Raw genomic sequence first — 24,702 nt, forward strand, 5'->3', positions numbered from 1 at the left:
GGCCCTTCCCTCCTCACCGGAGAGTAAGCCAAGGAGATAGAAGCCCTGCTGCTGTTGGAACAGCTAGGGGGAAGGAGGAACTGCAGGAAAGACTCTTGCTGCTTGGAAGGTGAGAGGGACACTACTGCGAACACTTACCCAAGACTGCGCTAAACGCTTCACGGGGCTTGGTCTCACAGACACTACTCAGGACAGTTGTGTTACCCTCGTCAGCATCACTCAGGGCCAAAGGTGCCTTCCTGCTGTGCCCAACAACAGCTAAGGCATCTCCATCCTACAAGGGCAGGCGTGTCTGTAGGAGCTGTGTGTCTGTCAGCCATTCGCAGTCAGGTGCTGGCTGCTGTCTCATTACTAATTCTACTGAGATGGAAGATAACAATATTGACCCTGGAAAGGAATAACCTTTGAACCCATATATAACATTTTATGAATCTGGTGATTATAAACCTTACCAGAAACACATTTTAAAGAAGGGCTAAGTACTACTATCAACTTTCACATTTGTCATTTTTTCAAAACTTAAAAAAAAGTTTTGCCACCACTACCAGTTAATTAAAACTGGGCCTTTCTAAAAAGAAATGATTAGATCTGCCTAAAATTAAACTTCAGAGATCCCTAGGGGTGTGTACAACTTTTCTTCCGAAATAGGTATGCCTGACACTGTTTGTCCCCGTTAAATTTTAGCATTCCCAATGACCACTGGGCAACAAGGCATCATTTGGAACCAGTACCAACTAGTTTGCTAAGCCCACTGATGACGTGGTTCCCCAGCGCAAATGGGAATCTTTTTGTTCATTTAACAAATACGTTTTGAACACCTACTATGTGCCTGGAAATAAACAAAAGGGCCCAACTCTTGTGGGAACCTCACGGCAGTGCCAGGGTCCGCTGTCGGGGAAGGTGGTTCACTAATGCCTGCCTAGGGATCATGACAAAACACAAGGGAGAGATTCAAAGAGGACAGGGCAGACTTCCTTGGGGTCAGGGTTATGGGATACCTGTCCATCAACGCAGTGCTAACTGACCCCCAACTCAGCTACTTCGGCAGGGGCAGGCCGCAGATGTCCCCCCGAGTTGCTGGACCGACACACCATGTCAGGGAACCCACCTCGGTAAAGAGACAGAGAAAACTCTGAGATGCTGCTGCCTTTAGTACGGCTTGTGGCAAGGCACTCTACGTCTCTGACTCCTAGCATTAAAAAAAAAGGGGGGGCATCCTTCTAGTCCCCCAGTTGAAGCTGAGAAGATCTCCTTGCGCAGTTCCTTGGGGGGGGGGTAAAGATGCTTTTCTGAGACCTGGGTGAGGCACTTGACCACTGAGTTGACGGGCTGGTCCAGGTCATTGTCCCACCCCTGCCCACCTGTTGGTCTCCTGCCTGAGCTTGCTCAGCTGGAGGCTCAGATGCTGCTGGTGGAGCTGCTGGGGCTGGGCCTCCTGGGCAACTGCTGAAACGGGCCTGCTCCACCCACACGCCACCTGCGCCTCGCTCCCGCGTGGGTCTGCCGGGGCATAGTCCTCTTCTGCCTCATCCGTGTCCTTATCCACCCCTTTGGTCCCTGAGCCAGCCTCAAAGTGGGCTCGGAGCTCTGTGGAATCACGGAAGAAAAGGACCACGGTTCAACAAGGCCAGGGCTTGGTGTAGCTTATGTCCCGGGCCAGCAAACGTGGCTGTTCAGAGGCCGGCCAGGCCAATGCGACGCTCCATCAGGGGACTGCTGACTTTATAAAATGGAGGGGAGACTATTTCACTTAGCTCTGCAGTGAAAAGATGGTCCCCACCACTTCACAGATAAGGAAACAGACTTCAAGGTGTTTAGTTAGCCAAGGGCAGTTTTAAAAAGGGACAAGCGGGCTTCCACCCAGGCCTGTGTTTTTACTACAAACACTTTCCTGCTTGGACTGGGGAATAACGAAGTCCTGGGGTTTAACAAGCCACTCCCAGAAGCTGAGCCTGGGCAGAGTGCATTCAGGGGAGCAGGCAGAGGACAGGGAGGGAGCAAAGTAACGAGAGGAAGGGGCAGTGTTAACCGAAGCGCCACATAGCCTCCCTTCCTAGGAAGAAGGCACCGCGGAAGGAGAATCAACTTGGGTATTAAGCTGCTCTAACATTTCAAAAATAGAGCCTATAAAAAGCCAAAGATTTCTGTAGCTGCCACATGGTGATTCTGAGAGAGGAGACTGAGCCGTTAAATCGTCAACCAACTAGGAGGCGTTGCTGAGCACACAAGATGACGCACTGTAGGAGCCAGGCCGTCAGGCTCAGTGCTCCTTTGAGATCCTGAGTTTAGTCTACCTGCGGTGCGTGCTCCTCAGTTATGCCTAGGGGCATGTAAAAATACATCACCAGGAGATGTTCTCAGAATCACAGAATCTTGGCCCTAAAGGGGTCTGTGACATCATTTACTTAATTGCAGAGACGTACATAGCCAAGATGGGAAAGGGAAAGCAACAATTGGTGAGTACAGAGGACCTGTCTGACCTTTTCCATAGCCACCTGAAGTTGACCTTGACCAAAAAGAGGGCCCTTACCTGGGATGAGGATGGTGACTGCAGCCTGCACCGCTCGACGGATGATGTTGTCCATCGCAAACATCCAGTGGGGCCTAATTAAGTGGTTCCTCAAAATTTTATTTACCTACAAATCACAAAAATCCAGATTTCTGGTCCATTGTACTTTTAAGAAATAGTTCTTACTAATTCGAATTTGCTTCTACTCTGAGATAAAGGGTTAACCGTGCTGCCCTGAGTTTCTGCCTGACTTATGTTTCTTCTGGACTGAGTCTTCCTTTAAGCTGACCCCAAGTCACACGGGGGTCTAGGGGACAGGTACAGAGATCGGAGCTACTGCACGGGCCTCTTCATTGTTTATTCAACGAACATTTATGAAGCATCTATGAAACCTCAGGCTCTGTGTTGGGGACTTGAGACACAAAGCTAAGCCAGACACGACCTTGGGCCTGGAGCAACTCACACCTGTTCGGGCAGACACATAAGCTTAAACCCCACACCTACCCAGCTGGCAGATGCCACTCGTTCCCAAATCCTATACTCCTGCTCTCCGTGGCCATAATGCAATCAGACCAGTCACTTGTATACACATATTCAGTGTTTAGAAAACTGCTGACACTTGGGATTCAGGCGTAAACAGGTGAGAAGAGATGGAGACTACGGGAGATGATGGTAATCGAACTCCATGGTCTTGGCTGTGAGCCACTTCAGTGGGCTTCCTACCTTCTGGCATGTTCTCTAGGGCCAAATGGAGCACTTACAGCATCCTGAAATCCAAAGAGTACCAGATGAATCTGATTGATGGACGAGCTGTCAAAGTCCAGGTCCACCTTTAGCTTTGATATCGTGGATGCCATCACCCTGTGGTCCGGGCAGCGGATGAAGTCTCTCAGGATCGCAATTATTTGCCGACTGAGAGATGCAACTCTTCCGAGCTCTGATCACCAACCCCCCACCCAAAACAATCAGTCACTGAGTAATTCAGAGAGGGGGAGGGAAAATCCAAGAAGTACTTTGGGCAACTAGATTAACCAGACTGCCCATTTGCTAATGGAACTGGGGAGGTCCCAGGCGAGACACGGGCTCTGGTCCTGGAATTTCCTCCATATCCTTCCTGTTAGAGGGTTATGTGGCCCCCTTCTCCTCTCTGGCCCGCAAACAACAGAACTAAGCCCCTCAAGGAATGGTCTGCCATCCTGTTTAATCCCTTGTAAACCACCCTCCACCCCCAACAGGCCTTGTCACAAGGCACAGTTCATAGGGGGCAGTGGCCTCTTGCTAGAAGGACCTTTTCCCATCCAAAATGAGTTAAAACTCAAACATTTCCATCCGTAACCTTTCTTCCTAAAGCAGCTGTTCTCCCAGCTTCTGAGGGCAACTGGTGCAGCTGGGGGTTAACTGGGCTTTGTGCTGCCATTTGGCTTGTTTTCCACCAGGAGGCAGCACTGCCCCATCAGTGCCTGGTTTCACTGCAGTGTTCCGCAAATGCAAAATCAGGCTTCAATGGAGTCTTTTTTTTTTTTTTGTATTTTCTTTTGTTTTGTTGGAAAAGGGAAGGACGTTGGGAAATACTTAGGGTGGTTCTTGTAACTGTGCAAATGTTCTAGGGTAGCAGGAACACCAGTCCCGTTTGGACCTCTTCTGGGACCTGGCCTTGGGCGGAGGGCGTGGGATTGCAGCTCCCGCACTCGGCCTGTACCTGGGCCACGCACTCCTGCAGGTTGGAAGCCACCTGGTTCTGCTCCTCCCAGAGGATTCTGTAGAGGATGGCACGGCGCTCGCTGTCCTTGCGCAGCAGGAAGAGGCCCGGGTCGCTGTCCTCCCGGGACGAGGCTGCGCTCCGGTCCTCTGAGGCCGAGCTCTCATCAGGAACACTGCGGACAAACGCGGGCGACAATCCCCCGCCTCCCAGGGACACCGTGGGGGAGGGGCTGAGAGGTGGCTCTGCCGCAGCCCCACCCTCAGGAAGATGCACCAGTGTTAGGGGCGAGGGGAAAGACGGGGAAAGGAGGGAGGGGGAAGGAGGGGGTAAGAGGGAGAGAATAGGGGTGACAGGGGAGGAGGAGGAAACAGGAGGGAAGGGGAAGCGACGAGGGGGAGGGGAAGAAGAGGAGAGGGGGAGGGGAGGAAGAGGAGGGGGGAGGGGAAGGGACAGAGAGTGACCTCACTGCCCTCCTCTCTCTCACTGTCAGTGGCCGCCCCGGCTGCCCTGCTGATCGTGCAGAAAGGAAGCAAAAGCCCTTCGCGGCCATCTGGTTTACACCTGGGAGGGACTCTGTCCCCCGAGTGGGGGGTGGCCGTACCTGAGCAGGTGGCTGAGCCGATGCGTGGGCGTCTGGGACTTCTGGAAGAACACGTCGGGCTGGGCATCGGAGTGTGGGGAGACCGAGCCATGCTCACTGCTGCTGCTGCCGCCCATCAGCTCTCCCGCCAGGGGCAGGGGCAGCGTGGCGCCCCTGGGACCCTCTGTGCGGGGCAGCCGGGGATGGGGACAGTGAGCCCCAGGCAGCCCCTTGGGCCACGTGACGCACCCAGGGGCCTAAGCCCGCGCTGCTCTAACTGGGGGTGCAAGCGATCACCCAGGGATCCTGGGGAGATGGAGGTTCTGCTTCAGCAGGTCCGGGATGGGCCCGAGACTCCGCATTTCTAACCGGCCCTTCGGACACGCTGAGACAGCGAGTCGCTCTCTGGGTGCAAGATGCTGAGGCACCCTGTCCCAGCTCCCGCCCCATCCACACCGGGACCACTCGTATATCACTGCCCGGTAGGACCTACTGCCCCAGAAGGTGTTGCTTGCTTCAGTGGCCTGCAGGACAGACACCCTTTAACCAAGGTCGGGAGCAGCACAGGGTGACAGGCCAGGCTCCAAAGATGAAGCGCCAGGTTCTGCACCTGGGGAAGACACAAAACCCCAGCCAGGGTACCTCCCACCTCCCTCCCTGGCACAATCCCAAAGGAAAGGCTTTAACGGAGCATTGGGTATGTGAGGGTTCATCGCTGTCACCTATGGGGCTCCCTGTGTCTCCACGTCCCACACCTAATGCACCAGCCCCACCGCTCTTCACAAACACGGGCACCATGTGGGAAGCTCAGCGCTCGGGAGAGCCGTCACCTCTGCCATCCCAGCAGGCCTCACCTGCCGGCTTAAAAGCAATTCGGTTCTTCTGGCCCTTGTTCACCTGCCTTAAGAAACCCTCTTGGAGCAGTCCAGCAGCGGTGACACGTTTGTGGGGGTCAGGCTCAAAACAGGATAAAACGAAGGCTCTAGCTTCCGCTGAAAGGGTTTCTGGAATCTCAGGGTGAATCTTAAACACGCCCACCTGCAATGAAGGCAGAGGTGACCGATGAGACAGTGTGGTCTCGGGCAAATCCAGGTGTACATACCTTCCACACAAAGCTCCTGTATCTGCCATCCTAGGAGGGGCTGATGATGGATTCCAACAATGGCTTCCATGACTGCTATCCATGTCCTAGCCCCGGCTGGCCTCTGGGGACTTTGCTTTGCCCAGTAGATTGTGGGGGAAGTGATACTGGTGGGGGGTTCAGAGCCTAGGCCTTAAGAGGCCTTGGGGCTTCTGCTCTAGTCCTCTCGGAGCTCTGAGATCACTACGCAGGGAGGACGCCCAGGATGAAAGGCCACGTGTGAGAGGCCCTCTGAGAGCATCGCGCCCTGGCCTCTCAGTCTCTACGCCTTCACAGCCCAAACCTCCAACTTCCAGCTGTAAACCACAGGCAGAGCAAACCTGGAGGCTGGTAACTCAGGGCCCAAGCCCTCATCCCCACGGGGTGCAACTGGCTGAGGGAGGCGGCGCTGCCCTTTCCTGTTCAGGCTCCTGCTGCAATTTCTGCTTCAGCTCCACTGCTGGCCAGCTCATCATCGTCCTGCCACAGGCTCTCTGTCCCTGCGCCCTGTGGGGGAGGAGTTTGGGCTGAGTCGTCACATCTCACTGTGACACGGGAATGCTTCCACGAGTCCGGCTCATCCATCCTGCGTGACCGTTCCCATCAGGGACGGCTCTCCATTCATCTGAGGAGTTGTCATCTTTAAAGTTCACGGTCTTCTCCTCATCGTCTCCAAGCCCACCCAATGAGCCAGGAGTGGAAGCCATTCTGTCCTCCAGATGCACCCCATTCCCAGCTCCTCGGCAACCATGGGGCTGGCGCGGCCTCCCCTGCCCGCTCAGTGAGACCGGGGCGCTGCCGAGAGCAAACCGCCAGCCTCCGACTTCACAGCCTGAAGTCCCTGCACCAGGGGCGCACCAACCGCTTCTCACACGCTGCTCCTCATGGGCAGGATGGAGAGTTTGGCATTGAGGGGAGGGGGAAATGGGGCATTACTATCCACTGGGCACACATGGCACTTAAACAGATGAATAATTTCTAGCGATCTGCTGTACAGTGCTGGACCTTGACTCAAAAATACTGTTAAGAGGGTAAATCTCATGTTGTGTTCTTACCACAATAACACAACATCTTCAAAAAACGAGTTTTGGATTTTGAGAACACTAAACACTGGATAGAATTCAAACCGCAAGATGTGAAATGCAGGGCACATTCCAGCTGGCACCCCTCGCCTGAGGGGTGGGGATCTAAGGGCACTAGGGGGGTCCAGAGACAAAAACTCAGGACAAGAACTCAGAGAGGAAGGGAGTAGCTTCTCCCCAGGCTCTCAAGAAGAAAAGTGCAAACATGGGCACTACGGTTTTTTTTTTTTTTTTAAATAAATTTATTTATTTTTGGCTGTGTTGGGTCTTCGTTGCTGTGCGTGGCTTTCTCTAGTTGCAGCGAGCGGGGGCTACTCTTCGTTGCGGTGCGTGGGCTTCTCACTGCGGTGGCTTCTCTTGTTGCAGAGCATGGGTTCTAGGCACGCGGGCCTCAGTAGTTGTGGTTCGCGGGCTCTAGAGCACAGGCTCAGTAGTTGTGGCACGCGGGCTTCAGTAGTTGTGGCACGTGGGCTCTAGAGAGCAGGCTCAGTGGTTGTGGCGCACGGGCTTAGTTGCTCCGCGGCATGTGGGATCCTCCCGGACCAGGACTCGAACCCATGTCCCTTGCATTGGCAGGCAGATTCTTAACCATTGCGCCACCAGGGAAGCCCACCAGCTGCTATTTTATTCCGAGGCCTGTAACTGAAGCTGCAGGAAGATCTTTGCCAGCCCCAGGTGGCTCCATCCTGGACAGGCATGGAAAGGCTGGAAGGTCACTGCTGCCTGCCAGCCACGGTGTTCAGGGTCTTGTTGGGATTGCAGGTGCCAGGAGACACTCGTCAACTTGAGATCTTGGCTTTAGGGCTATCTCACAGCTGCTGGGAGGGTGGGAAGCTCAGAGAACCTTCTGCAGGGGCTGGGCTGAGGAGTACACCAAGGCATCAGAGCACAGGGCGTTCAGAACCCACTGAGCAGGCTGCACCCAGCTCATGGGCAGAGCCCTGTACTCGGGCCTTTGAGTTCCTTCTGCCAAAGAGACTGAGCCAGAGGGCCTGGCAAGGATGCAGGCGGGGAGGCTGTGGGGCTGACAGGCCTGGGAGGCCACCAGGCTTGGTAGAGAAGCAGGAAGAAAGGCCTCTGGAATCACGTTCCATCAGGCTGCTTCCATGTACTGTGACCTTGTCATCCGTAAGCAGTGGCCACTTAGCCTTCTGGGACCCTGCTCTCTTCCTTCTTATCTTTGGGGCAAACAAAAGTGCTCCGCGGAAGGTCAGGTAACGACCTCTGAAGGCTACAGCTGCTCTTCAACTTCTCCAAGCGTCCACGGAGCCAGAAGCCGCAGACCTGACCTCGGATACACTGGCTGTCCTCGCATCAGCTTCCCTTGGGCTCGCAAGCAACCATGTCCCTTCCCAAGGGAGCATGTCCAGTGTAAAGCCCCGTCCATAGGGCCAGTCAGTACCATGTGGGCCTCAACACACGGGTCACCCTTCCTGTCAGCTCTGGGAAGGCTTTTAGAAGGACAAAGGAGACAGCATCCGATACCCAAAGTTCCTCCTCTCCAAATCTAGACAGAAAGCTGTCCTCCAAAGACACACCCAACGCGGCCCTTGAGCCTTACCCAGTGTAAGAGCGCGTACAGATTAACTAAGAAGCTTAACTCCCTCAGTTGGAAAGAAAGAAAGAGATACCCCCCACCTTTCTTAGAGCATTCACTTTAGAAAACCAGTCATTCTAAGTTCTGTGTCTCTCTTCGAGATATATGTAAACCTTTTTAAAAGCCAAATAAGCCTCTTGCCAGAAATATCTTTCTCAAGGACCTGGGAGCCATCTCTTTGGAATGCCACCACCGAGGAAGGTAGCGCTCCGATTTCTGGGTTTCTGTGGGAAAGCAGGAGTCTAACTTCAGTGGAGCCTTTTGCTCCAGAACTACGTCCCGTCCTGAAGGTTTGAGAAGTTGATCTTTCCTTTGGGTAAAGCCAATTAGCTAACACAAGTGGTCACCCTAGTTGTCAGGGGAACCTCGGGTGAACGCCTGTGACCAGTGGTGCTGTCTAGTCCTTGCACCTGAGGACTAGTCAGCATTTCTCTTCCGAACACGGATGTAAAGGGCTGCATCTGCTTGGCTAGAGGAAAGGCTGAGTTCCGCTTTCCAGTCTCTTAGCGCTCCACTCTCTTGTGCCTGTGAGGCACATCACATTCTGTTATGCTTATTCAAAAATAAAACAGAACAAAACAACCTGTATGCTTTCTCCTCCACCTTTGTGGAGAGGTTTCTGGATTGGGAGATTTTTGATTTGAATTCTCTCTCTCCAACACCAGCAACCTAAATCATCCAACATGTCTTACTTTGAACGTGGCTGCCTGCGGTTCACCGAGCTCATGGAATGGAGGCCTGCTGGTGGCCATCTCAATGACGGAGCAGCCCAGGGCCCAGATATCAGCCGGGGCACCATACCCACGAGGTCCTCGATCAATAGTCTCGGCGCCATGTACTGCAGAGTGCCTATTGGGAAAAAATACAACAAAGATGGTGGGTACCATATTGTTTAAAAACTACGTGGACCATTAGTAAACGAGTGTGTGAACTTTAACTCTCGTATTAATGACACACGGGGGCCGGTCTCATGCGTCAATGATGTCACTGCATCTCTTCTTTGACCAGACACATGCAACATGCCTTTCTTTAACACTAGTCAACATTGACAGAGGATCACTCAGCCCCTCGAAGGATAAATGGGCCCAATCTAATTCAATCAACACATATTAGTGCATGGCAGATACAGGAGGACCAGAATGTAAGAAATGTGGTGCTTGACCTTTAGACACTGCCCAGTGGAGGAGACGTGGTGACGAGGAGGGTGGCGACAAGGAGGGTGGTGACGAGGAGGGTGGCAGTGGTGATGGTGAATGTAGGAAGTGCTCTAACAGGTATACACAGAAGGCGCTGAGAACATGGATGGAAAACTGCTTGATTCTGCCTGGTGTGAGTCAGGGGAAGCTCTAGCTGTGTCAATTTGGGTCTCTGAGAAATAATACCAAATCAGAATTAGACATACAAGAGATTTACTGGGAGAAGGGGTATGACGGATAAAGGGGGAGGGAGCAGGCTGGGCAGGGGGAGCTGTCAGACTGCAGTGCAGGTCTGACCCCTGCGAAAGGAGCGGGAAGGAAGCGTCTTGATGGCAGAGTACCTCTGAGACAGCTTTGGCCAGGCCGCCGGGGAGGCCCTGACCCAAAGCTGCCCACTGGAAGAGCGCCACACTGTTTCTAGTACCCTCACCACGCTCGGTCATTGGCCAGGAGCAGGCAGGGCAAAGCATGACCTTGCCATGAACATGGTGGCCAATCCAAACGGGTGGTGGCTGGGCCGCCAGTGAAGTAGACTCCCGCCATGAGGCTCGAAGAGGTGGACAAAGGAACAGGAGAACTTCTGGGCAAGGTGAAGAGCTCGAGCCAAAGCCCGTGGGCGTGAAGTATAGAGTGGACCCAGGAGCGCTGTGTGTTCTGAAGGCTCTGGCTTTGGACTTTCTCCTGTGGATCACGAGCCACCAGGGGCTGCCACAGGGAAGGTGGTGATCAGGGAGGGGAAGGGGTTGGAGAGATGGGGCAGGGAGGTCAATCAAGGGCGCTAAGAGTAAAATCTTTGGTTTCCCTTGAAACTAATCCTGAGGCAAGAGGCAAGGGGAATGTGGAAGCAACAGCAGCAGATGCTACGTGCTGGCAAAGAGGTTTATAATAAACAGCGAACTCAGAAATGCTATTGGCCATGGTGTGAACAGAGAACACTGAGGCACAGAGAAATTCCAGTCTCTGCCTCAAGATCACAAAACCAAAGTAGGTTTCCTGAGTCTTGATCAATGAAAATAAAGGGCTCATTGGTTAAAATAAGCTTGGAGATGCTACCTACGACATCCTCCTCCTCTTGAACATCCGATGTCTTACCAGCTTGTTTCTTTCCCATGAGCATTTTAAAGGCTCTAGGACAGCTCCGACCAATAGGATGTTCTGCAATAATGGAAATGTTCTATTCTGTGCAGTTCAGTATGGTAGCCACTGGCCACGTAGCACTGCTGGGCTCTTGAAATGTGGCCGGTGACACTGAAGAAATGAATTTAAATTAAAAAATTTTTAAATTTTATTTCATTCTTCCTAATTTAAAGTTAAATATACATTAGGTTGTGTCAGTGAGTGCAAGAAATCAGCAGGGCAAAAATGATGGCTTTGGTCTCCCGAGCTGAAAGCCTGGTGGGCAAGTGTTCAGTTGGCTGCAGGGTTGGGCGAGATGGAGGCTCGTAGCACTTGTTGCAGTGTCAGGAAATCTCAGAGCCCCAGGAAGGGAACTTTCAGTGACACCACATCCCCTACAGGCTCCTACTACAGTGAACAACAGAGAGAGAGGCCTTGGCAGGGAATGTGCCTTCTAACTAACCCATAATTCATTAACTTAGGAAAGACGTGGCGCTGTGCTGTTTATTAAGCTGTTATCTCTCAGCTCTGCTATGCTGGGTCTGGGACTGTGCAAACCACATTTCTCCCTTGTCTGCTGCTCCCTGGTGGGTTGGGCGGGGTTGGGGGGAGAGAGCATGCCTGTGCACAAGCGACAGGAAGGAGAGGTTGGTTAGCAAGCGCCACTTTGGACCCTCAGGTGGTTCCAGTAGCAGTGCTCGGCTCATTCCCAGCTGTTTTGTCCCCCCTCATACTTCCAGAACCGGCCCCCTCAGAGTTACGTGCTCCAGCCCAGTGGCATCCTCCACTGAAAGGTTTGAATCCCACCCTCCCCTTTGCTCCCTCAGGCCCTAGGGATGTAGGCTGCTTTCTGATAACTCAGTCCCAGGAAACAGTTCTTTCAACTAAATTCTCTCTGTAAAAATAACTGGGGTGATTTCAATTTTCCTGCCTGGATCCTGACTAATATAATCTCTAAAAGTTAATTCTTAAAAAAGAAAATAAACTTAGAAAGTTATGCAGCAGTAGAAAATAGCACTAAACCAAATTGCAATGGCTTACTGACCCTGACTGAATAACTGTCCTTAGTACAACTGTTTCACAATTGGAGGATTAGTCTGCTTAATGCTAAATTTGGAGATTTTCTTTATATGGAACCATAGTGAACATCACTCTTTCTAAAGGTAGGGACTTAGCAATGACATCCATATTAGTTATTTACTGCTATATAATAAATTACCCCAAAGAAAAATGGAGCTGGAGGAATCAGGCTCCCTGACTTGAGACTATACTACAAAGCTACAGTAATCAAGACAGTATGGTACTGGCACAAAAACAGAAACATAGATCAAGGGAACAGGATAGAAAGCCCAGAGATAAACCCACGCACCGACAGTCAACTAATCTATGACAAAGGAGGCGAGGAATACAATGGAGAAAAGATAGTCTCTTCAATAAGTGGTGCTGGGGAAACTGGACAGCTACATGTAAAAGAATGAAATTAGAACACTCCCTAACACCATCCACAAAAATAAACTCAAAACATATTAAAGACTTAAATGTAAGGTCAGACACAATAAAACTCTTAGAGGAAAACATAGGCAGAACACTCTTTGACATAAATCACAACAAGATCTTTTTTGACCCATATCATAATGAAAATAAAAACAAAAATAAACAAATGGGGTCTAACTAAACTTAAAAGCTTTTGCACAGCAAAGGAAACCATAAACAAAACAAAAAGACAACCCTCAGAATGGGAGAAAATATTTGCAAATGAAGCGACCAACAAGGGATTAATCTCCAAAATGTACAAACAGCTCATGCAGCTCAATATCAAAAAAACAAACAACCCAATCAAAAAATGGGCATAAGATCTAAATTGACATTTCTCCAAAGAAGACACACAAATGGCCAACAAACACATGAAAAGATGCTCAACATCACTAATCATTAGAGAAATGCAAATCAAAACTACAATGAGGTATCACCTCACACCGGTCAGAATGGCCATCATCAAGAAGTCTACAAACAATAAATGCTGGAGAGGGTGTGGAGAAAAGGGAACCCTTTTGCACTGTTGGTAGGAATGTACATTGGTATAGCCACTATAGAGAACAGTATGGAGATTCCTTAAAAAACTAAAAATAGAACTACCGTATGACCCAGCAATCCCACTCCAGGGCATATACCCAGAGAAAACCATAATTCGAAAAGATACATGCACCCCAATGTTCACTGCAGCACTATTTACAATAGTCAGGACATGGAAGTAACCTAAATGTCCATCAACAGAGGAATGGATAAAGAATATTTGGTACATATATACAATGGAATATTACTCAGCCATAAAGAAGAACAAAATAATGCCATTTGCAGCAACATGGATGGACACAGAGATTGTCATACTGAGTGAAGTTAAGTCAGACAGAGAAAGACAAATATCATATGATATTGCTTATATGCAGAGTTTAAAATAAGGGTACAAATGAACCAAAACAGAAGTAGAGTCACAGATGTAGAAAACAAACTTATGGTTGCCAGGGGATAAGGGGGAGAGGAATAAATTGGGAGATTGGGATCGACATATACATACTACTATATATAAAATGGATAACTAATAAGGACCTACTGTACAGCACAGGGAACTCTATTCAGTACTCTGTAATGGCCTATATGGGAAAAGAATCTAAAGAAAGAGTGGATATATGTATAACTGATTCACTTTGCTGTACAGGTGGAACTAACACAACATTGTAAATAAACTATACTCCAATAAAAAAAAAGTAACTTATTGCATGCTAGGAAAAAAATTAATAAATTACCCCAAACGTTAGCAGTTTAAAACAACAGTTATGATCTCACACAGTTTCTAATGATTGGAATGTAGGGCTGGTTATGTAACAGCTGGGCCGGGTAGATCTGGCCCAGGGTCTTTCATTAGACTGCAGCCAAGTTGTTGGCTGGGGCTGCAGTCATCTGAAGGCTAGACTGGGGCTGGAGGATTCACTTCCAAGCTCACAGCGGGGTTGGGAAGAGCCTTTGTTTTCTCACCACATGGGATCCTCCATAAGGCTGCTTAAAATACGGCTTCCCCCAGAGTGTGTAATCCAAGAGAAAGCAAGAGGAAAGCCACATTGCCTTTTCTGACCTAGCCTCCAGGTCACACACCACCACTCTGTCCTAATCTATTCATTAGAAGCAAGTCACTAAGTCCGGGCAGTGTTCAACAGGAAGGGAATACAAACAAGGCTGTGAATACCAGGAGGTGAGGATCACTGGGGGCCATCTTGGAGGCTTCTGGCCACAACATGTGACTTTCAATTGGCACTCAATGGCTTACCAAGCAGCTCCATGTAGCACTGTCCATCTGACTCTCACAACTCCATAAGCACGGGCAGAAGAGGTATGATGTACTGTTGCTCCCATTTTACATATGGGGAAACCAAGGCTCAGAGAAGCTAGGGAATTCATTCAAGCTAAAGCCCAGGTCTTCTGTCTTCGAAGTTGGAGCTACACACCATGACATCCCTGATCTAAGTAATGGATCCAAGAGAAGCACAACTGAAGAAAAAGCTGCCTGATTAAGAGCAGCTGATGCAAGAACTTCCAAAGCCATAATGTGACTTCCTTCCATATAACTTTCTTTCCGTATTAGGCCCAGGGCAGTAATAGCAAACTGGTGCTCCATTTTATTTACTACTGTATTCATAGGGAAACCATCCAGTCACAGCAAGCAGCCAACGATGAGAGACAGATCCCCACAACTATTTCCAAGAGTCAAGGGGCCAACCCGGGGCAGCGTGCACGTTGTGGGTGTACATCAGCTGTACCAAAGACTGGCTTCTGTGGAGAAAACCAAGTGAAGATGCCATGGAGGTGGGGGAGCAAATGAATGGAGAGATCCTGGAAATGTTGCTCGCCTTAAATCTGGCTCTCTTAGGGGTTTCCTATGGTCCCTCAGGTATCTACACGGGTGCAGTGGTGCAGAGTTCAGGACAAGGTGATCAGGAGACCCACAGGCATCAACCCAGTCCCCTTGGGACATGAAATCCATTGGGGGCTCCTGGACAATGGCCCAAGAAGGATTTTCAAATTATCAGCAAAGACAAGACATGACACGGGACGATAATTTAGGAGTTTCGACTGAGGGGCCAAGATATGATCTGGATACCAAGACAAGGGGTGAGAGAGGGACCACAGACGCATGTTTCTACGGCGGTCTCAGATAACTGGTTACACAAGCCGTGGGCCCCCAGCCCAGGGGCCTCCCACCCAGATCAAGGGTTAAAAGGGGTGAGAGAGCAGAGCCTGCGCTGGGAGGTGTACCCTCTCTCATTACAGGCGTTGGGGAGGAGCTGTCCCCAGAAGCGTGTGGGCCCATGGCGACTCAAGCAACTCAACATCCACCCAGGATAAGTGCACTTGAAAGGAGGCCACACATGTTTGCACCTTCTACAGTCCCCTTGAGACAGTGTTAGAGCCCAAAGTTTCCACATTTAATATTAATAAAGTAGCAAAAAGAGAAGTAACGTGCAGCTTTCCATGCCCCCAGGGTCACCCCAGTTGTCCTGCCCAAGGGATGGGTCTGGAGGGAGGGGCCACCACTTCCTCCCAACCCAGAGCCTGTGAGGGCTCCTCACTGGGCCCACTCAGAGCTCCATATGTATGTGTTCCCTGCAAAGAAGCTGCACAGAGGACTGGTTCCCATGGGAGCAAAAGCAGCTGACAGCAGCAGAGTGGGGACCATATGGTCTGGGAATATCACCGCACCCTCTTGACAGTGGGTAAAAAAGGGACACCAGATGCAAAACCCGTTGTAGAAATATTGCTTTAGGCTCTTGTTTGTTTTTTGGGTTTTTTTGGCCATGCGGCTTGCGGGATCTTAGTTCTCCAACCAGGGATTGAACCCGGGCCCTTGGCAGTGAAAGTGCAGAGTCCTAACCACTGGACCACCAGAGAGTTCCCCGCTTTAGGGTCAGTCTGCCTGCCTGTCTGTCTATCTATCTATTTATTTATTTTTGGCTGGGTTGGGTCTTTGTTGCTGCGTGCGGGCTTTCTCTAGTTGCGGCGAGAGGGGAATACTCTTCCTTGAGGTGTGCGGGCTTCTCACTGCGGTGGCTTCTCTTGGTGCAGAGCACAGGCTCCAGGTGCGCAGGCTTCAGTAGTTGTGGCACGCGGGCTCAGTAGTTGTGGCTCACGGGCTCTAGAGTGCAGGCTCAGTAGTTGTGGCGCACGGGCTTAGTTGCTCTGCGGCATGTAGGATCTTCCCAGACCAGGGCTCGAACCCGTGTCCCCTGCATTGGCAGGCGGATTCTTAACCACTACGCCACAGGGTCTTTTTTAAAGGGAATCCTGCCCAAAGACAGCCTTCCAGGCCTGGTTCCCTCAGTAGAAAAAGATGGAGGGGTAGTTATAATGTGCAGGGTAAGAGACCAGGGTGAGGAAGCAAGGTGTAGTCAGCCAAAGGAGAGGCCCCTGTCCCGGACACGGGAGTTATATTCAGAGGGGTCCGGCAGCAAAGAGTTAATAGCAACCATCAGCCAGACCCAGAGCACAGGAAGCCAGCTTAGAACAGTGCTAGTCAGGTGACAACTTTCTGCCCCTCTCCTCTCCTGTCCACATCTGGTGAGGAGGGAAAGAGGTGAGGGAGGGAGCAAAGACTGACACCCCGACCAGTGGGGACGGGGAGAGGAGTCCACCCTTTAAATGAGGACGAGCGTGTGGATGAGTACAGGCAGAGCCCGGAGATACTGCAGGTTCAGTTCTAGACCACCATAATAAAGCGAATATGGCAATAAAATGAGTCTGGAGTTTTCCGGTTTCCTAGTGCATGTAAAAGTTATGTTCACACTATACTGTGGTCTATTAAGTGTGCAGTAGCATTATACCTAAAAAAACAACGTACAGACCTAAATTAAATAATACTTTATTTCTAGGGACTTCCCTGGTGGCGCAGTGGATAAGCCTCTGTGTTCCCAATGCAGGGGGCCTGGGTTCGATCCCTAGTCAGGGAACTAGATCCCACGTGCATGCCGCAACTAAGAATTCACATGCCACAACTAAGGAGTCTGCGTGCCACAACGAAGGAGCTGGCAAGCCACAACTGAGCTGATGAGCTGCAACTAAGGAGCCCGTGAGCTGCAATGAGGGAGCCCGCCTGCCACAACTAAGAGCCGGTACAACTAAATAAATAATACTTTATTGCTAAAAAGATGCTCACCATCATCTAACAACGCAGGATTGCCACAAACCAATTTGTAAAAAAAAAAAAAAAAAAAAAAAATGCAGTATCTGCGAAGCACAACAAAGCAAAGCGCAATTAAACAAGGCACGCCTGTATATCTGCCGGAACCCTTTCAATGACTGGATTCAGACTTCGTTTGCTTCTCAAAGTGTCATTAAGACTTTCTCTTTGTTTCTCCAAAGACGACATACAGATGGCCAACAAACACATGAAAAGATGCTCAACATCACTAATCATTAGAGAAATGCAAATCAAAACTACAATGAGGTATCACCTCACACCGGTCAGAATGGCCATCATCAAGAAGTCTACAAACAATAAATGCTGGAGAGGGTGTGGAGAAAAGGGAACACTTTTCACTGTTGGTAGGAATGTAAATTGATACAGCCACTATGGAAAACAGTATGGAGGTTCCTTTAAAAACTAAAAATAGAACTACCATATGACCCAGCAATACCACTACTAGGCATACACCCAGAGAAAACCATAATTCAAAAGACACATGCACCCCAATGTTCACTGCAGCACTATTTACGGTAGCCAGGTCATGGAAGCAACCTAAATGTCCACTGACGGAGGAATGGATAAAGATTTGGTACATATATACAATGCAATATTACTCAGCCAGAAGAAGGAACAAAACTGTGCCATTTGCAGAGACATGGATGGAGCTAGAGACTGTCATACAGAGTGAAGTAAGTCAGAAAGAGAAAAACAAATATCGTATATTAAAGCATATATGAGGAATCTGAAAAAATTGGCATAGACGATCTTATTTACAAAGCAGAAATAGAGACACAGACATAGAGAACAAACGTAATGATACCAAGGGGGAAAGGGGCGGGGTGGGATGAATTGGGAGATTGGGATTGACATATATACACTATTGATACTATGTATAAAATAGATAACTAATGAGAATCTACTGTATAGCACAGGGGACTCTATTCAGTTCTCTGTGGTGACCTAAATGAGAAGGAAATCCAAAAAAGAGGGGATATACGTATATATATAGCTGATTCACTTTGCTGTACAGTACAAACGAATCCAACATTGTAAAGCAACTATAATCCAATAAAAATTTTAAAAAAAGAAATAGGGATTGATAAAATTAAAAAAAAATTCTCTTTGTTATCTAAGTGTGGCTGGAAGAGTCACGGGAAAGGACCATTGCCCTGAGCAGGCGTGGGAGACAAAAATAAAAATAAAAATTACACCTTTTGAGTCCGACAGGCTCAACATGTTAGTTATGCACATAAACTCGATTCTCTCAAAGGCTCCTGCCAGCTTGAATGACCAGTGCAAATTAGTATTTAGTTCACTAATGCAGACTTCAGTTGCACTTGCTATGAGCCAGGTACTGGTTAAAGCACTTCATCAATATTAACTAGTTTAATCCACATAAAAACCCTCTGAAGTGGGTATTATGAGCATCTCTGTTTTATATACTTATGAAGAAACGGAGACGCAGAGAGCTTAAGTGATATGCCCAAGGCCACACGGCTAGCAAGTGGTTGAGCCAGAATTTGAACCAAAGCTGTTCACAGCCACAGATCAGAAAAGAGTTCCTGTCCCGAGTTCCATTCCTGGGTATCTACCGGAGAGCGATGGAAACGTATCTCCACACAGAAGCTCGTATGTGAATGTTCACGGCGTCATCATCCACTATAGTCAAAAAGGGGAAACAATCCAAATGACCATTAACTGGTAGATGGATAAACAAAATGTGGTCTATCCATACAATGGAATACTATTCAGCCAGAAAAGGAATGAAGTACCGATATGCACTATATATAGCACAGGTGAACCTCGGAAAGATTATGTTAAGTGTGGGAAGCTGGATACAAGGGACCACATATTGTATCGTTCCGTTTATAAGAAATCTCCAGAGCAGGAATATCTATACAGACAGTGGGTCGGTGGTTGCCTGGGGCTGGGGGTGGGCATGGGGGTTGACTGCAAGGTGGCACCTTTTGGGGGTGACAGAAATGTTCAAAAATTGGATTGCGGCGAGAGCTGCACAACTTGGAAAATTGACCAGATACCATTGAAATGTGCACTTTAAATGGGTACATGTTACGATATGTGAGTTAAACCTCAATAAAGCTGTTGCAAAACCAAAAGCAAAGGGGGCTGACCCTGGCCGTAATGGCCCTTCCTCCTGTTCTAGCTGGTTTACACCTATGGTGAAAAGCCTTCAGAGGAACACAGGAGGGGAGGACTTCGGGCCAGGAAGTTGTCTGAAGCCTTTGTCTCTCCTTCCAGGCTCCAAAAGCCTCCGGGCATTTGCGTGGAAACGCCCCACTGTGTCCACCCGCACCCAGTCGGAGTGTGGCACCAGCAGCTGAGATTTCTTTACAGAACCGCTCTGTTTTGCAAAGAGTAATTATATGCAGGGGAATTTCCTACCCCAAATGACACCCCTTCTTTATTATCCCCCAAACACCCCTGCATTATTTTGCAATGCAAAATTCATGCCTCCTCAAGCCAATTACTTGGGAAAATGTGATACGCAATGATGAATTATACATGCGTTTTCTTTATGATTTTTTCTTCTCCTTGGGGATGGTAATTATGAGATAAATTGTTGGGGGTTTTATGTCTTGAAATAACTCCTTACCATATCAGAGCCCCTCTTGCTACATATTGCTAAGCTAATTGGTGGCTTCCAAAGAGAAGGACAGAAGTCATTTTTAATTAGGCTAGTAAAAAAATATGCCAGTCATACATACATACTCACCGATACATACATGTTGAGATATATATATTTATATCAGAAACAATGAGTGAAAATTCAATACACTCTTTGGGAGATCCCGGTGGGGTCTTTGGTGTAATAGTTCCCCATTTTGAGGTGCATGTACCTCCTTTGGTGTTACAACTGAGAAGTCATTTCTGATGCATCAAAGTTCTCTTTAGATAGAGAACGAGTCTCTACTGTGGGCGTCCAGTGGCTGACATAACAACAACTGTCTTGTTGAAGAAAAGTCTTTCAAAGCTGAGACATTATTCACCAAAAGTAAAGGCAAGTCTGTCCACTCTCTAGTTTGGTGTTATAGGGATAGAAAAAAATCATCTGTCTTTTATAACTTACATCGGAGCTATAATATGATAAGCGCTGCTTCATAATTCCATCAGGCAAGATCTTTGTGATGCTTTCATTACACCCTAGGAGGAGCACAAACCTTTACTTAATCAAAATCAGTACTTCTCTCCAAGGATCAAAGTTTCTGTTTTGCTTTTAAATGGGAATCACAAAAAGCCATAGGGGGCTTCTGAGCACCACTCTACTCGTTGGTTGTGTGCATGGAAAGCTAGCTGGCAGTTTTATTCCACTCTCTGAATCCAGTCCCTCTCAACACACAAATGATTCCATCACTGACACATGGAAGAGAAAATTCAATTGCTCAAACCCACTCAGAATACCAAACCCATCTTAGAACACCCTAAAAGAATCAGCCTCTCTTGGAAACATAATCATATTAAAGCACGAGGTACCAGAACTCCCTAAAGTAACAGGCTATTTTTATAAAAGACCAATAAAATGTTCTAATAAGTTGCCTGAGGGATACTGTTATTCAGAATTACGCACGATTCTGAATAATGTGCTACTAACTTAGAAGAGATGCTGCCACTTTGCTGACTGATTAGAAACCCTCGGAAAACCTCAAGCAGAGCACAACACCTACTCGACCTTGGAAGACAAGGAAGAAAGTAAGGCAATCTCGTTGCCACAAATAGCTAAGTGTATCATTATGACAGAGTTCAAACACTTTGAAGTTGTGGACAATACACCGTCCACTTCAACTACCAGTTGTCCAGCGTGCACACAGGTGCTTGGTGAGTAACTTCCAAAGGACTGCAGTTGCAGCAAGCCTAACCCCAGGACGGCGACCCCACGCCAAGCTCTGTCTGCTTACCGGCAAAAGTTTCTGTACATGGATTCACTCCTGCAAGACGTTTAGAGGTGCCGAAATCGGAGATTTTCACCACTCCGCTATAGGTATTCACCAGAACGTTATCACCCTTCAGAAAAGGAAGAACATCAAATGCTTAAAGAAAGATTTAAACAAATTAATGTAAAATAGACTTGGACCTTAAGAAATGGTCATGTGTCTCTAGGAAGACTAGACTCTGCTCAATCCTCTCCCCTCCGTGAGCCGGTCCACCTGCAGACACTCCAGCAGCTCATGTGATCTGAGATGCAAAGTAAAATCTCATTGGCTCAGACAAGCAAGTACCTTTATGTCTCTGTGCACAATCTGGCTTTCGCGGAGATACTTGAGGCCTTCCAGGGTTTGCTAGGTGTAGAACTTGATGGTGGGCTCCTTCATCGGCCCCCATTTTGATCGCAAAAGAGCCGAAACGCTTCCTGGAAATGGACACAGTAAAAAAAAAAAAAAAAAAAAACTCATCAGGGCGATGAAGAGTCAATTATAAGGGTTCAGGGAAATAAAGTGAAGTGACGTTTCTAACCTAATGTAAGCACTCGCGCCCACATCACTGCATCTGGGCTAAATGCAACATCCTTCCTCCCTCTCTGTTGCCTGTTTCCCAGATGCACAAGCAGCGTAGTCAGAGAAGGGACGGGGCGTGAACCAGCACATCAGCCTGACCAGAGGTGCAGGGTGGAAAGGAACCCCTTGTGACCCCCGAAACTCAGCCAGGCCACCTTCGGGCTCAGCTCTGTTCAGCTGCACAGAATCAGGAAGAGAGCGCAACAGTGCTCTCTGAACTCTGAAGGGCTGGCCTGACACTGCACGTGCTGCACAAGCGTCTCAGCCATTGGGCTTGGGTCAAAGCCACGCTTTCTACCTCACCCTGAAATCAGAGGTGGACAGGAACAGAGTGAGGGGCCCTTAAGGGAGACAGGGAGCCGAATCGGAGGAGGTTGCGGCTCTCTGTCCTCACTGTGAGAAGCTCCTAATGCCAGGTCCCAGGGTCAGGACGGTCTTAACACCCACCCCGCCCCGACCCCAATTATACTATTAAACATTGAACTTTGGGGCCAGAGAAAATCTCCCTTCACTGCCTTCTGACCCTGTGTTTCAGAGATTATTGTCCAGGCTCTCAGCATCAGCTAGTCGCCCTTACACAGGACCCTGCTATGCCTCAGTTTCCCCATCTGTAAAAGGGGAGGTGCACATCTATCTCCAGCTCCGTGGTCATCCTCAAGACCTCACGTCTGGAACACAAATCAGTATTTTCTGCTAGACTATGAGCAGTCTGAGGGAAGAAGACACTGTACGTCATCATAAATGTAACCCTCAAAATCTAGCGCACTGCCTGACTCTTAAGACATATAGTTAGGTTTTTAATGTAACGGCAGGCTCTTAGTAACTATGAGTTGAAAGAATGAATGAATACAGATTTCTAACTCAAGTTTTTATATTTGCATTCCGATTACTATTAATTTTATCATTATTTTCTTAAAATGAGCACTTACCGAGTTCTTGCTCTCTGCCTGGCACCGTTTTGAGAGCTTTACAAACATTATCTCACCCCATCCAATAAGCCACTGAGATAGTGTCATTATGACTCCAATAATTATTACTATTCCAACTATGACAGTATTTATTAATAATCTAATTTTAAAATTCATTTATTCAGTCAGAAAACTGAGGTCACACAGCTTGCAGATGGAGGGACCAGCTCAAACTAGATGGCTGGGGTCTTCCCTAGTGGCACAGTGGTTAAAGACTCTGCGCTCCCAATGCAGGGGGCCCGGGTTTGATCTCTGGTCGGGGAACTAGATCCCACATGCATGCCTCAACTAAGAGTACGCATGCCACAACTAAGGAGCCTGCCTGCCGCAACTAAGACCCAGCACAGCCAAATAAATAAATATTAAAAACAAACAAACAAACAAACAAACAAACACCAAACTAGATGGCTGGCTCCAGACCTGAGGAACTCCCACCCTCACACTCTACTGTCTGCCTTTGGGGATCTTGTGGATAAAGCACTGGTGTTCAATTTCACTGCCAACGTGTTATTTTGCAATGTCATTTAAAAACACCTCCGTTTCCTCTTCTCCAAAGCATATTTCAACTCCTAAACTGTGAAGGCCTCAAGGCCAGAGACTATGCTTTATTCATCTCTATGTCTCTAGTGCTCGGCCCAGCAGCTGGCACTCAGTAGATCCTCAATGAATATTTGATGATTGAATTACCAGACCAGGAACAGACTGTTTATGTGACACTGGAAAATCTGTATCCAACTCCTCTGGGAAACAAATAGTCTCCCACACCTCAAATGTCTGTCATTTTTTAACGGCAGGATGAATAACGATGCTCATATTATATTTTGATCAGTGATTTTCAGGGTATGAGACCAGAAGACCAGTGACTACTCACCCCCAGGCACCTGCTCCATAAATATCTTAATGTAGCCGCCCTCGAAACAGAGCCCAGCTACTGAACAATATTGCGGTGCTTGAGGTTCTTGTGCAGGGCGATCTCCTCATGCAGAGGCTGAGAGTAACTGGTGAGAAAAACAAAGCCAGTGTCACCTGCCAAATCCCTGGAGCTTGGGGTCCATATAGCGCACCTCACCAGTACCTGCCCTGCTGCTGGCCATCCCTTCTTTGTGGGAATGTTCTCTCCCCTGGCTCCCATGAGACTATTCAGCTTCCCATCTGTACAACAGGGGATAATAATACGAAGCACTCAGGGCTGCCGGGGGCCAAAGTGTGTCAAGTTTCTCAGGCACCCAGTGGCGTGCCTGGTGTGCGGCAAGTACCCAGTGAATGGCTGCTGCTGTTACTATGGTTATCGATAGGGCTTGAACTCTCCAACCATCCTTTGTCTCTCTCAACAGCCTCTCTTCCTCTGCTCCCCCATGAAGGGAGCTGTTCCAGAAGGTTCTGTCCTCAGCTGCCTTCTAGTCTCATTCCGCAGACTCATTCCAGACTACAGCAACAGCCACCTAATGGACCTCCCAGCCTCAGCCTCTGGCCTCTTCAGTCTATTCTCCTCTGGCCACCCTATTTCCCCTTCCTAAAACACACACCCCATCACATCACTTCCCATCCTAAAGTCCACATAAAGACCACATTGTTTAACATGGCACACAATGACTTTCAAACTCAGGTCAGACTACATCTTGAAAAATGTTTGCCTCATCTCAAGAGCCCCCCCCCCCCACTGCCCTACATCCTACAGTCGAGTCACAACAGACAATTTTTTCTTCTCTCAGTACACTCTGTGCTTAACAGCTCTGCTTCCCCTCAGCATAGAATGCTCTGGCCTCCTTTTCTGCCAGACGAACTCCTACTCATCCCTCAAAGGCCGGCTCAAAGATGATTTATTTTCTCAAACTTGCCACAACTCAACCAAGAAGAGCAATTCATTCCACTCCTATGCTCTACAAACACTCTGTGAACCTCTGTATTATGGCACTTGTCACTTTGCTCTACCAAACTGGGCACACCCTAACATTAGGACAGTATCCTACTCCCCTTTCAGTCTCCAGTGCCAGCCCAGAATCTGGCACAGAGAAGGTACCCAATATCCTAACTTCAGCCTGTAAATTTAGGGACTGGGACAAAACAGTCTCTAAGGTCCCTTCCAGCT

At 48.7% G+C, this 24,702-nt stretch overlaps 1 protein-coding gene across 1 annotated transcript in view; it reads right to left on the reverse strand.

The window, feature by feature from the left end:
* MAP3K15 (mitogen-activated protein kinase kinase kinase 15) overlaps window positions 1–24,702 on the reverse strand; it is a gene marked incomplete at its 5' end in the record, with an annotated part of 147,245 nt that overhangs the window by 2,583 nt on the left and 119,960 nt on the right. Inside the window, 15 exon segments of the mRNA XM_082864190.1 lie at window positions 1,362–1,587; window positions 2,531–2,636; window positions 3,271–3,416; window positions 3,419–3,446; window positions 4,209–4,383; window positions 4,813–4,975; window positions 5,646–5,829; window positions 9,283–9,413; window positions 9,416–9,439; window positions 21,049–21,154; window positions 21,370–21,429; window positions 21,433–21,500; window positions 23,485–23,529; window positions 23,532–23,541; window positions 23,545–23,611. Coding sequence (XP_082720316.1) covers window positions 1,362–1,587; window positions 2,531–2,636; window positions 3,271–3,416; window positions 3,419–3,446; window positions 4,209–4,383; window positions 4,813–4,975; window positions 5,646–5,829; window positions 9,283–9,413; window positions 9,416–9,439; window positions 21,049–21,154; window positions 21,370–21,429; window positions 21,433–21,500; window positions 23,485–23,529; window positions 23,532–23,541; window positions 23,545–23,611 — 1,539 coding nt within the window.

The sequence above is a fragment of the Leucopleurus acutus genome (genome assembly GCF_964270905.1).
Source record: "Leucopleurus acutus genome assembly, chromosome: X".
Lineage (NCBI taxonomy): Eukaryota > Metazoa > Chordata > Mammalia > Artiodactyla > Delphinidae > Leucopleurus > Leucopleurus acutus.